General features: G+C 54.1%; 1 protein-coding gene across 5 annotated transcripts in view; it reads left to right on the forward strand.

Moving 5' to 3' along the window:
* LOC144734938 (S phase cyclin A-associated protein in the endoplasmic reticulum-like) overlaps positions 1 to 13,657 on the forward strand; it is a 229,050-nt gene that overhangs the window by 85,189 nt on the left and 130,204 nt on the right. For all 5 annotated transcript variants that reach the window (XM_078617403.1, XM_078617404.1, XM_078617405.1 and 2 more), the window contains exons 11-15: positions 4,622 to 4,792; positions 8,598 to 8,694; positions 10,150 to 10,267; positions 10,597 to 10,708; positions 13,097 to 13,237. In XM_078617403.1, coding sequence (XP_078473529.1) covers positions 4,622 to 4,792; positions 8,598 to 8,694; positions 10,150 to 10,267; positions 10,597 to 10,708; positions 13,097 to 13,237 — 639 coding nt within the window. The remainder of the gene's footprint in view (positions 1 to 4,621; positions 4,793 to 8,597; positions 8,695 to 10,149; positions 10,268 to 10,596; positions 10,709 to 13,096; positions 13,238 to 13,657) is intronic.

The following is a 13,657-nucleotide window of genomic DNA, read 5'->3' on the forward strand; positions in this document are numbered from 1 at the left end:
CGAGGGAGTAGAAAAGCGGGGATCCCGTGTCGAGGTCGGTGATGAGCTTCACCCGGGATCGCACAAACGCTCCCCTCGTCTGCTCCTCCTGTAGCCCTTTGAGACGCTCCCTATTCTCCTCGTATTCTCGGAGAAGAGCAGGGTCACTGTCCTCGGCGAGGTGACTCTCCAAATCGAGGACTCGGGCTTCCATGTCGGTGATGTCCGCGTTCTTCAGTCTGGTGCTCCCCCAGGTGTATTGTTGGCACAACAGCCTGGTGTGCACTTTTCCCATATCCCACCACTGGGCCAGCGAGTCGAACTGCGTTTTGGTTTTTCGCCACTCTTCCCAGAAGTCCTCGGAACATTTCTATGAAGGCGCCATCTTCTAGCAGCGAGTTGTTAAAATGCCAGTGGGACTTGCCCTCGCGGGCCCTCTCCAGCCTGACACGGAGCACGACGAGGTTGTGGTCCGTGAAGGGTGCCGCCCTGATGCCAGACGTTATGGCGCACGTCACAAAGCTCTTAGAGATGTAAAATCTGTCGAGCCTGGACTGTGTCACCGAGCCATCGCGCCTCGTCCTCGTGTACGTGAACTGGCGTTGGCCCGGGTGATGTATGCGCCACACATCCACCAAGGCGGCGTCCTCCAGGAGTCCCTGCATTTCCCTCTTCGGCCCAACTCCCCCCGGCTGCCTCCCCGAACGATCCAGGGCGCCGATTGTGCAGTTGTGGTCGCCCCCCACAATCACGCACTCGTCGTCCGAGATCCTAGTCAGGTGCCTCCTCAGGGGGTGCAGGAACGGGATCTTCTCCTTGTTGGTCACCGGCGCATACACGTTCAGTAGGTGGGTGGTGACATCGCCCACCCTGACCGTTACCGCGAGCAGCCTTCTCTTCACCACTTCGGTCTGGGTGATGAGCTCGGGATGAAACTCTTTAGCAAACAGGGTCGCGACTCCACAGGAGGTGTTGTCAAGGTGGCTGTTGAACGAGTCCCCTCCCCACTCCTTCCTCCAGTCATCCTCGACCGTGAGATGCGTTTCCTGAATGAAGAAGACAGAGGCAGCGTGTTTCCTCGCAAGAGACATTGCGGAAAACCTCCGCACTGCCTCCCTGCACCCGTTCACGTTTAGGCATTGCTTGTTCCTTGCCTCCGTAGCCTCCCACTTATTAATTTGTTTGCGGAAATATCTCAGCTTTGCCCTCTCCTTGCCCCGGGACTCGAGTCCCTGCTTGGCGAGGAGTTTCTCGGCTTGAATCACAGAGGCCTTTACTGCCTTGCTGTCCTTCCATCGAGCCAAGGCAATGTTCGCTCTGTCCTTCCTCACGTTAGTCTCGTCGAGGAATGGGCAGAGATCTTCCGGGGAGACCAGGGAAGTCTGAGGGTCAAGGAATGTAGACCCCTTGGCTGCTCTCGCTCCCCACGCTGAAGCAGTCGTCCCGATCTGAGTCGATTTCCCCGGCGTCTGGCTCCGCTGGAAGAGCTGCAGCGGCTGGGCTGGCGCATGGCCCAGCGGCGTCTTCTCCCCCAGTGTCAGGGATGGTCTGGGATGGCTCTAGCTCAGGCTCTTCGGGTGGATGGCCCCGGGGTGTCTCTTCCACTAGTTTTGGGTCAGCAGTGGGACGGGGACCTTCCTCCTCATTCCCATCCATTTCGTCCTCGCCCTTGGCGGGTGTGCTCGATGACTCTCCACCGACTTCATCCTCTTGGTCGAGGGCTGAGCAAATAGTATTTGTCCTCGCTTCATGCGTAGCTCGTGGGGAGTGAGTCTCTATGACCACAGTAGACGGGTTGATTTCCGTGGCGATGTCGCCTTCATCGTCCACGATCTCTAGCTGTGGAAACCTTTCCCCAAACGCACGCTGCTTCTTCCTCTTGACGTGTTTCTTCCTCGCCGCCCGCGCGTCTCCTCTCTCTCTCTCTCTAATGCACTCTGTGTGTTGCTCTCTCCTCTCTAATGTACTCGTCTGTGTGTGTGTTGGTTACTATCTCTCTCTCTCTTCTGTAATCTCTGCGTCTGGCTCTCTATCCTGTACTCCGTGTGTCTGTTCTGGACTCTTTGTCTCTCTCCTGCTTTCTCTCCCCCTCTCTCTCGCGTGCTCTCTCTTGCTCTGTCTACTCTGCTTACATTCTCTTTCTCTCCTCCTCCTCCTCCTCCCATTGTTCCACCTACTCTCGCATCCTCTGTTCTCTTGCTGTGTTCCATCCTCGCATTTTGTCATCGCGGGCTTTGCCTCGTCCTGTCTGTCTGTGTAACTCTCCACGTGTGTATCATGGCCTCTGTCTGCCTGTGTCTGTCTGTTTATCTGTCTTCATATTTGTCTATTTCTAACCTCACGTTTTCCTACGTCTTCTATTTAGGCCCACGCAGCACACACGCTGGTGGTGTCGTCACCTTTGTCTCCACAGTGCTGGTGTTTACACATCGCACCAAGTACTCCCTTAAGGCTGAGTCGACCTAGGGGAGGCACAGGACCAGTTATATTATTCACCGTTGTTATTGACCGTAAGCGAGAATTGTCACCAGGTTCGTAGCGCGGTGCGCTCACCGCTCACACTACCGCTGTCCACGTAAAGCACACAGACACATGCATGCGTGCCCACACATACACACGTACAACAAGATGACAGATCCTCCATAGAGCGACATCAACTGTGCGCGCGCGGGCGCCGCTAGCGAGCAAGCGCCTGTTTGGGGCGGCAAGGCAGAAGAAGCACTGCGGTGGCCGTTACGAGTTGTGGTCAACGGCCAGAAATACTCTGCAACCATCGGGGCATCGTGCCTGAAGACGCGCTTGTGGCGTATGGGGTTAATGTGAGAGTGGGCTACGAATGCATTTGGTCACCCCCAACCCCCCGACACGCAGTTCTTTTTCCTCCTCCCCCCTCCGATTCCAGGGATCGCATTTGTGCGCTCGGCTCCTCTCCCGAGGCCATCAGTCCCCGGCGCCATCTAAATCGCTCTGGGGCACTGGGGACATACGTGTGCATGCGTACGTGCGTGCGCGAGAGCGTGCACGCGTGTGTGTGTTTGTGTGGGTGGGGGGGTGAGCAATGGTGCAGCGGTTAACCCGTTGCGATGCGAACTCGGCGACCCGAGTTCGATTCCCACCCACGGCCAATGACAGCGAACGGATATTTGAGCCGGTCCAGGGCCTCCGCTAGGTCAACTCAGCATTAATTGAGTACCTTGTGTGGTATGTAAACATCACCACTGGGGAGACAAAGGTGGTCGGGCATGGTGCTGGCCACCCCACCCCCCTCTGTGCTGTGCCGGTCTTCATAATTACTTGCGAATGGCACTTGCCCAAATAGTTTGTTCAAGGCTACATGGGTGTTCTTTGTATACGTGTGTGGTAATATATGTGTGTGTGTGTATGTGCATGCATCAAGTATGTGTTTGCTTACGTGTGCATATGTCCGCGTGTATGTCCGTGTCTAACGTGGAGCGAAAGCGTGGTGGTTAGACCCACTGCTTTCTGAACCCGGTAACCAGATTTCAATTCCTGGCCACGTCTGCCACCAGTGCCGCGCGATGTCTGTACCACTGCTGAGCCCCCCCCACCCCCCACTTGACTAACCCTCATGGACCAGCATGGGGAGAGGCCTTCACACAGCTGTGGCTTGACGATGGGATGCAACTTGTAGCACGTGTTTGTTTCTGTGCATCGAGAGCCCCAGAATCGAATTCAATCCCTGCACCGAGGTAATTCCAAGCTGGCTTTTTTCCCTGCTTCACGTCGAACTCTTCAGTTTCTGTTCCAATTTCCATGTCTCTGAGCCACGTGTTCTCGGCTCTGGGCTGTCGCCTGATGATGCTGGTGTTGTTACCAGCGAAATGTCACGGGACTGGGATTGTAAAAGTTGTGGGTTTACTCTCCATGACACAACTGGTTAGTGCTGAACTACTAACGAATTGGCACGTTTTGCTTACGTGACAAACCTCACTGATTTGCCGTGTTGGGTGGTTGCGGGTTTTAACGTCACACGTATATTTACGCGATCTAACCCGAAACACCTTTATTATGGATAATAACAGGCACTACCCGTCGATTAAAACTCGTCTTTAAGGGACACATTGGTTTTGTTTTACTTTTCATTCTCAACAACGGCATTGGAATTACACTGAGAAACAAAAGCAGGAACACGTGGGTCGGAGGATACGCGCAGGTTAGTGACATCATCGCATTGACTGCTAAAAAAAAAAATCGTGCCCGAACCGTCAGCCACACACACAAGGCCTTCTGGGAGTGCACGATTTCAGCAGCATAGATTCAAGTCAAGAAAACCCTGGACCAACTTCGACATTCAGTGTCTCAAACAGCAGAGTCAGGCTTGCTTGATTCGACGCAGTTTGGCTGCCGGTCCTATCCACCGACTCAGCGGAGGCCTACTCACCCTCAACACAGTGGTACCGGAAGCAAACGCTTGGCCTAGGGACTTTGCATTCCTAAACAAATAAACCTGCCGGCCCTAGTTCGATACAAAATGCTATAACGGCGGGCTTGGGCAGGACACGTCGTGGCCTGACGAACGGAAGTTTCCGTCCGAGATGGCGGCGGGATCGATGGTGGCCGACGGTAGCCGACGGCATCGACGGTGACTGACGCCCCGTTGCCACCGCCGCATCTCCCACAGAGCATGGCGGCCGTGCTGGCAGAAGAGGAGGAGCTGGCGTGCCGGCTGGAGCGGGAGAACGAGGAGGCGATCGCCAACGCCATCGCCGAGGAGGAGCAGCTGACGCGCGAGATCCTCGACGAGCAGGACCTGGACACGGCCGGCGAGACGGACACGGAGAGCGAGCTGTCGGTGAGCGACGATCCCCGCCCAGCGGAACGCTCAGGGGTCAGGGGTCGAGGGGTCATGGTAACGGGTTGGGAGACGGACTCACAGGGAGCTACGCTCTACACTCTGCGGTTCGCTCTGGGGTCAGGGGTTTACGGTTAGGGTCGTGCTTAGGAGATGACTCTGAGCGCGAGAGACACTTTCCCCCCAGGGAGGTCAGGGGTTTAGGGGTTCTCGGGTTTGGGTTCGGGGGGTAGGAGGTGGACACAGCAAGATGATTCTCAGTGAGCGGCGCTCTCTACGCTCAGTGGTCAGGGCATCGCTGAGGGGTTAAACGGTTCAGGTTGGAGGTTAGGAGATGGACAAACTGTCTGTGAGTGAGACTGTCTGCTCAGGGGGTTTGGGTTAGGGTTGGGTTTAGAGGTACACTTGATAGGGTTATAGCATTAATCGTGTTGGGTTAGGATTAGGCAGTGGGGTAATAGTTTCGGATAAGGGGTTTGGAGTTAGGTGATCGGATTATGTATATGGACTTAGTTATCCTTAGTAATTGGTGGTTTGAGTAAAGATCAGTTAGTGTTCGAGTTTATGACGTTCAGGGTAGGGCTGTGGGTTGTGGATTCGGGGTGAAGGCAATGGGATTTTTGTTTTGGATTTAAAGGATTGGGTTGAAGGGTTATGGATTTGAGGTTTGGTTAGGGTCAGGCATGTGGGGTTTAGGGTTACAGATTGGCAGTCATTGGTTGGAGATTTGGAGGGGGGAGGGGGTCATTGTTGGGGTTACAATAACAACAATGTTTTTCTCGTGTATTCGTGGGAGATTCTGTACTTTTCAGGAGGTGCGCGCCTTGGGATGTGGGGGCCAGTTCCTCGTTGAGTCGGGCTTGGGGTGAATGAGCGATCGGGGTTTGTGGTATCGGTCGGAATCAAGACCGGGCAGAGAGGGTGTTTGTCGTGGGGTCACCGTGGCCCTTAGGAGCTGTCACTGCCCAAGCTGTTGGGTGACCAGTGGAGGGTAAGGTGGCTGTTTGGCTGGCTGGGTGGGTGAGTGGCTGGATGGGCGGATGGTTGGGTGGCTGAGTGGCTGGGTGGGTGGCTGAGTGGCTGGGTGGGTGGCTGAGTGGCTGGGTGGGTGGCTGAGTGGCTGGGTGGGTGGCTGAGTGGCTGGGTGGGTGGCTGAGTTGCTGGGTGGGTGGGTGAGTGGCTGGGTGGGTGGCTGAGTGGCTGGGTGGGTGGCTGAGTGGCTGGGTTGGTGGCTGAGTGGCTGGGTTGGTGGCTGAGTGGCTGGGTTGGTGGCTGAGTGGCTGGGTGGGTGGCTGGGTGGCTGGGTTGGTGGCTGAGTGGCTGGGTGGGTGGCTGAGTGGCTGGGTGGGTGGCTGAGTGGCTGGCTGGGTGGCTGGGTGGGTGGCTGGGTGGGTGGCTGAGTGGCTGGGTGGGTGGCTGAGTGGCTGGGTGGGTGGCTGAGTGGCTGGGTGGGTGGCTGAGTGGCTGGGTGGGTGGCTGGGTGGGTGGCTGGGTGGGTGGCTGGGTGGGTGGCTGAGTGGCTGGGTGGGTGGCTGGGTGGGTGGCTGAGTGGCTGGGTTGGTGGCTGAGTGGCTGGGTGGGTGGCTGGGTGGGTGGGTGGCTAGGTGGGTGGCTGAGTGGCTGGGTTGGTGGCTGAGTGGCTGGGTTGGTGGCTGAGTGGCTGGGTGGGTGGCTAGGTGGGTGGCTGAGTGGCTGGGTGGGTGGCTGGGTGGGTGGGTGTGTGGCTAGGTGGGTGGCTGAGTGGCTGGGTGGGTGGCTGGGTGGCTGGGTTGGTGGCTGGGTGGCTGGGTGGGTGACTGAGTGGCTGGGTGGGTGGCTGGGTGGCTGGGTGGGTGACTGAGTGGCTGGGTGGGTGGCTGGGTGGCTGGGTTGGTGGCTGAGTGGTTGGGTTGGTGGCTGGGTGGCTGGGTGGGTGGCTGGGTGGGTGGGTGAGTGGCTGGGTGGGTGGGTGAGTGGCTGGGTGAGTGGCTGGGTGGGTGGATGAGTGGCTGGGTGGGTGGCTGAGTGGCTGGGTGGGTGGCTGAGTGGGTGGCTGAGTGGGTGGCTGGGTGGCTGAGTGGGTGGCTGAGTGGCTGAGTGGGTGGCTGAGTGGCTGGGTGGGTGGGGATGATCGAGTACGAAGCTTGTGTGTGGCCTGTGGATGAGTATTTGGCCGTCTGACACTTGGGCTGAGAATAAGGGGTCCCCTCGGGAGGAATAAAGGGGCAATTAGGTTGAGCACTTGTGGCCAAGGCTTAGCAGAGATGAGGCCGTGTTTTTTTTTGCGAAAACAATGAGCGGTAATGGAACATGGTGAGGCCCATTTGGGCAAGGGATGCATTCCACGTGCATGCACTCCCACATAAAGACAAAGATGCCCTGCATAACCCACACATTCTGCTGAGACAAGTTCTGTTAGCGAGCACCACATGCCTGTAAACCCATGCGGTTGTGCAGGCAAATTGAGTAAAAACATGTTTTGTCTATTTGTTTGTGTTTCTCCCTTGTGATCTTGTGATAGGACTTTGTCGGATGAACGTTGAGATTTCTAAGAGAACGGGGGTGACCAATACGGTCTTAATTGGTCAGTAATAAGGTAGCCACTGATAAGGGCTTGACAGGTGTGCAGTGGTTAGTGTACTAGTGGTGAGTGTACTAGTGGTGAGTAGTGGTGAGTGTACTAGTGGTGATTATCTATTTATGTTTCTCCCTTGTGATGGAACTTTGTAGGATGAACGTTGAGATTTCTAAGAGAACGGGGGTGACCAATACGGTCTTAATTGGTCAGTAATAAGGTAGCCACTGATAAGGGCTTGACAGGTGTGCAGTGGTTAGTGTACTAGTGGTGAGTGTACTAGTGGTGAGTGGTGGTGAGTGTACTAGTGGTTAATATCTATTCATGTTTCTCCCTTGTGATGGAACTTTGTAGGATGAACGTTGAGATTTATAAGGAGCACGGGGGTGACCAATAAGATCTGAATTGGTCAGTAATAAGGGAGGTCACTGATAATGGGTTGACAGGTTTGGCACCATGAGACCAACATGGCCATGCACGAGCGGGTGGTGTGGCCATAACCACGCCCGGCCACCATTGTCTCCCCAGTGCTGATGCAAAATATACCCAATCAAGGCTGAGTCGACCTAGTGGAGGTCCAGGACTGGTTCAGACGTTCCTCACCGATATTGGCCATGAGCGGGAGTTGAACTCGGGTCGCCGGGTTTGCAGCGCAGTTTGCTCACCACTGCACGACCATTCCCCACACACACATCCACCCAGACATGATTTTACACGCATACAGACACAGATAAACATGGAATACGAATACACACTGCATACACTCACACATATCCACTCGCATATACATGAATAAATACTGGCATACATACAAACACATGCACGTGCAAGTCACATTACATAACAAGGAGCATGAATGAAAATGACCGACAGGGCATATAGGCAGGCGTGCAGGTCTCCTCCGAAAAAGATTGTGCTTCTTGGTGAGCTCCGCTGTAGCTACTGTACACAGCGGACGTTGATTTGGTTCAGTGAGTAGGTGAATTGCTAAATGAATGAGCCAGTGAGTTCGTGGTTAAGTTAGTCGGCGCGTGACTGAACGGTGAGCAAGCGAGCGAGTGGGCGAGCGAGTGGGCGAGCGAGTAGCTGCCGAGTGAACGAGTGAATGAGAGAGCAATTGAATGAACGAGTCAGCGGGCGAGTGAGCAAGTGAGCGGACGCGTGGACAGGTGAGTGAGCGGGCAGATGAGCGAGTATGGTGAGGCGAGCGGCTTTGTGGTAGCTTGTGTTGGTTTGAACCTCCCCGTGCAGGCCAGCACGACCACCATGTCATCGCTGAGCCTACCCTTCAACCTGGAGGGACCTCTGAGCAACATGGATTGGAATGACATCATGGCAGAGTATGAGGGTGAGTCACGTAAATGATGATGATTGTTATTATTATTATTCACACTTGTTGACGCAGGGAAGCTTCTCGGACAGTCTTAAGACTTTTTTTTCACGAAGGTGGTCTGTACCACCAACACCAACGCTTTACTGCTCACACATACACTGCACAAAACTTTCTTCGATTTAAAGCTTTTGTGACTGCAGGGATTCATCTTCTTGGTTCTTTCGGTAAAGTCACGTAGAAAAAAGTCAGGTAAATGATGATGATTGTTATTATTATACACTTGTTTCTACGTGACTTTACCGAAAGAACCAAGAAGATGCACGAAACTTGTGCATATCATTGTAACTTATAATTGTATTGCAAATCCTTCGTCTTCTGGGTGTCTTATCTCCCTGTCTTCCTAGAGGTTGATGCTTTTGTAATTACCCAGTTCCATTCTTTTGTGTCAATATTTATGTTTTGATCTTTTTTATTTTATACCTGAGCAGGTTAGGTTATGCCTGCATATTTAATGTATAGGCAAGGCCTACCTATGTGAATTGGCTCACTTGTACCTCACCCTTCTGCCTATCCGCCTCCTGCTGTTGCTGTTATAAATCTGTCGTGATGGATTTCGAGTTGATTATATTTATTTTAAAGCGTAGTCCTGCAGCCCGAGGCCCGCTGTCTGTACGTCGAAACCGATCTGTTTACCACCTCACTTGTGAACCAACTCTTCTTCGCCGTCAATCCACATGTTTGAATTTCTGCGGGTTCCTGTTAATCATAGTTTTGATCAACGCCGACATTTGCTGATTTTTTTCTTACTCTGCCTCGTTTTTTTGCTTACGGGCCTTGTATTTTCCCGCGTCTTCAAACCTTCATACCTCTGTGTTGCTCGTCACATTCACCACCGACTCTAAACCCATTCTTATGTTGACCTCTCTTCAAATTGCGTTGCAGAGCTGCACTCTGTGTTTGCGCGCGGCGGCGGCGGTGCTCTGGCTCTTGAATTGATCCGTTGCTTCACCGGCTTGCCAGATTTTCCAAGCCCGTTTATTGTTCCACTCATTTTCTTTTGGGTCCACTGACACGCGGGGGGGGGTGGGGGGGCGGGGAGGTACAGACGCTGCACTTCGAGCAACTCCTGATGCTGTCGGCACGTATTGCTGGACTCAACACACGGCCACGGCAGTGTACTGTTAGTTGCCTTGCAAATGTCGTATGAAAGAACACGTCTTAAAAGTCGACGAGTCGTGTGTTTCTAGGGTAAAAATCATCGGTGACCTGCCTGAGGACTTACCGACGCTCTCTCACACCTTGAGAACCCCTTTGACTCAGTCGCAGGTGGTAGCCCCGGGTTCTAACACCGGTCTCGTCTCAGCAGCGTCGGCGAAGCGCTCTCGCTTTGCCCCAACCCGGTTGACCCTCAGTGCCGGGCCCACCCTCCCCTCGTCCCTCTAAACGAACCGCGGGCCCCGCTCTCCGCAGCCCGCGAGTCGTGGCGGCAGACGACGTCATGGGGCGACATGGTGGAGGACGAACCGCCCCGGCCACCGGGCCACGCCATCCAGATGCACGAGAAGCTGTCGTCCCCGTCGCGCAAGCGGTGGGTGTTCGTCCGAGGTCGCGAGCACGCTCGCTCCTTCCCTGGGTCAAACCGCTTCCGCTCCACAACGCGCACCCCCTTCCGTTCGCTCAACTCCTTTGACTTTGCCCGCAGCGGAAAGTCGGCAGAGCCGCCTTCGTTGTAACGCGTTGTGTGGTACGTTGTGTGGTGTGGCGCGCTGTGTGGTGTGCTGCGTGATGTGGTGTGCTGCGTGGTGTGTTGCGTGGTGCGTTGCGTGGTGCGTTGCGTGGTGTGTTGTGTGGTATGTTGCGTGGTGCGTTGTGTGGTACGTTGCGTGGTGCGTTGCGTGGTGCGTTGCGTCCTCTCAGGACGATTGCCGAGTCGAAGCGAAAGCACGAGGAGAAGCAGCTGAAGGCGCAGCAGATCCGGGAGAAACTGCGGGAGGAAAACTCGCTCAAGCTGCAGAAGCTCATGGAGAGGGTGAGTACCCCCCTTGCATGATGATGATGTTAATGAGCATCATCTTCATCACAATGTTCATCTTCAATCATCAGCAACATCATCATCGTCACTCATCATCATCCATACAACCTCCAGCAATCACACCACAGCCAAACGCAGACCCCACTATCCCCAGCAGCACCATCATCACCATCATCATCATGTTCACAGCATGACTTCGACTTGACTTTTGGCGATAAACTAACAGCCAAAGAGCGAAACCCAGCCATCATTTATTTTAAGTTTTCAGATTTTTTTTTTGTTTTCCTCTGGTTTCGGGTTTTCGCGGTGCGCGAGGGCCCGTTTATTTCCACGTCTGACACCTGAGCGGGCGCCGAGGGTGTACGTTACCCCGCGGGGTCAAGCGGGTAGAGCGGGCGGTTTTTAAACAGATGACGGCGCACGATACGGGGCCGGGAAAACAAGCAACAATTTTAAATAACGGGGCCCTCTCGAATCGCACGAAGAAAGGCACCTTTCATATATTATTCTCCGCACTAAGCCCAGCCGGCTGGAGCTACGCGGTCGCTCTACCCCCACTCGCTCATGTCACCCCCCCCCGCCTCGCTCTTTCGCTCGCCTCCTCGTGCGCGCTTGCGCTTCTAATCGCCACCGCATCCGCCCAGGATCACTTGCCATTACCTGGAGAAAATCCTTCGTCGGCCGTAAAAAGGTTTGGGCTTAACTCACTCCCTGAGCGAGCTAATTACAATGCAGCGCTGTCGATTGACCGCCCTCCCCACTCTTCGTTGGTCGGGGGACACAGGAAGATGAGATCATGAACTCGTGGGTCGGTGGGTGAGAGGGTGGAAGGTGTGCTGGCTGGTGGGTAGGTAGGGGGGACGGACGGACAAGACTACGTGGACGGAACAACATGGACTGGTGGATGGACGCACGCACGAACGGACGATTGGTTTGTAGGGATGGGCGGGACGAGTCTCGTGGTTGGGAAAGATGCTGACTGGCGGAAGGACTTAGAAGCGAACGCGTGGGCATGATGCGTGGACAGACAAGATGGACTCGCGTACAGATGGGTGGACAAACAAACAGGTGGACAAGAGGCGTCGGCAAGATGGATGACCATGTAAGACAGAAGGAGAGGCAGATGGACGCAATGGATTCATGTCATACATGGACAGGCAGATAGACAGATAGACTTATGGACAGGTAGACAAATATAACAATGTATCAGATGCGTGAACAGGGACAAAAATTCAGGTTGGGTGAACTGGCAGATGGACAAACAGACAAAATTGATTCGACAAGCATGGTGCCTGGATTGGTTGACTTATAAATGGCTGAACAAGGTACACAGCAGGGGAAAATGTACGGAGTCACAAGACACGGATAAAACACACGAGATGGGCAGACAAGATATCTATCCATAAATGAGAAATACAGAAAGGTGACAGAGACAGACTGTTATGGATTGACGGACAAGAAGGACAGACAATGAATGGACAAGATGAATGGGCCGAACAATGGAGAAAGGGTGGCGAGTTAAATTAGCCTCTGCTGACCTCGTGGTCATCCTGGTCAGCAACCTCAACAGGAGTGTAACCTGCGCTGAGCAGCGGCAAGCGCCGGCGGGGGAGGGGTGGTGTCAGAGGCGGCCTCAGGTCAAAGGTTCACTTCCCGGTCAAACTTGCAATCCCTTAGCAGTCTGGCACAGCCCAGCTCGCAGTCTCCCTCCCCGTCTATCTCTCTCCATCTCTCTCGCACTCACCACACAGCCCGCTGCCCCCACCGCCAACACCACCGCCGCCACCACCACCACCCACCGTGCCCATTCATTTCAGGACAATTGTCTGGTGTATTGCTGCAGGCTCGGGAGCCTTGCACCGTGTCCTGCTCTAAGCTCCAGGCCAAAACGCTACTCCCCGGCGCTCGGATTACGTGTTTGTGCTGCGATTTTTTTTTTTCTCACAAGAAATTGCCTCGTATTCCTCCACCGCCCACACGCCCCACCGCGTCACACCCCCCCCCTCCACCCCAAGTCCTACGCCTCCTGTCAAAATAATAAAAATATATCAGGCACAGCCCTGCAATTACTTGCTCAGGCCCCTGCAGTTGGAAGGGCCCCCACTAGGGGGAGCTCTAGAGAGCCACTCCATGTGGGGTATTTTGACCTTGAATTTCGATTTAAAGCTTTCGTGATGTCAGGGATTCATCTTCTTGGTTCTTTCGGTAAAGTCACGTAGAATGGAAATAAAAAAATAATAAAAATAAAACATAATAAAATAATATAATACCTTCTCTACCACGCTCGCCAGATGTTTTAGGAAGAGGTGGGAGTAACGGCGCTTTCAGCCCACCCCGCACGCGACGTGACGATCGATGATTTTTGTTTTTGTGCCTCCGCCGCAGGTGAAGGAGGTGAGGAAGTGGAAGGAGGAGCTTCTGGAGCAGAAGCGGAGGATCATGGAAGAGAAGCTGCTTCGAGCCGAGTACCAGCGGGAGCTGCAGCTCCAGGCCATCGTCAAGAAGGCGCAGGAGGAGGAGGCCAAGGTCAGAAGCGCCGCCCCCTCTTGCCCCCCCCCCCCCCGCCAAGACCTTTGCCCTCTGCTGCTTCCACACTGCCGCCCCTGTGTTGCGGTTCTTGACTTTTAACCTGCGACCTCACGACCTTTACCCGGTCACATCCCGTCCTTCACGATGTAGCTGCTAATTCTAGATTTGAAGCTTTCGTGACTGCAAGGATTCATACTCTTAGGTTTTTTTCGGTAAAGTCACGTGGGTAAAAAATGAAAATAAATAAAAATAATAATTAAAAATAATAATAGAAATAAAATAATAAATCACGACGTTTCGGAGGCAACACAAGTCTCCGTCTTCAGGTGAGACCGTCACAGCTGACTTTACTGTATGAAGTAGCTGCTAATTTACAAAAAAATGCCTTGACTTATGTGGAGAGAACCCTTTTGAACT

The sequence above is a fragment of the Lampetra planeri genome, chromosome 53 (assembly GCF_965212315.1).
Source record: "Lampetra planeri chromosome 53, kcLamPlan1.2.h2, whole genome shotgun sequence".
Taxonomy (NCBI): domain Eukaryota; kingdom Metazoa; phylum Chordata; class Hyperoartia; order Petromyzontiformes; family Petromyzontidae; genus Lampetra; species Lampetra planeri.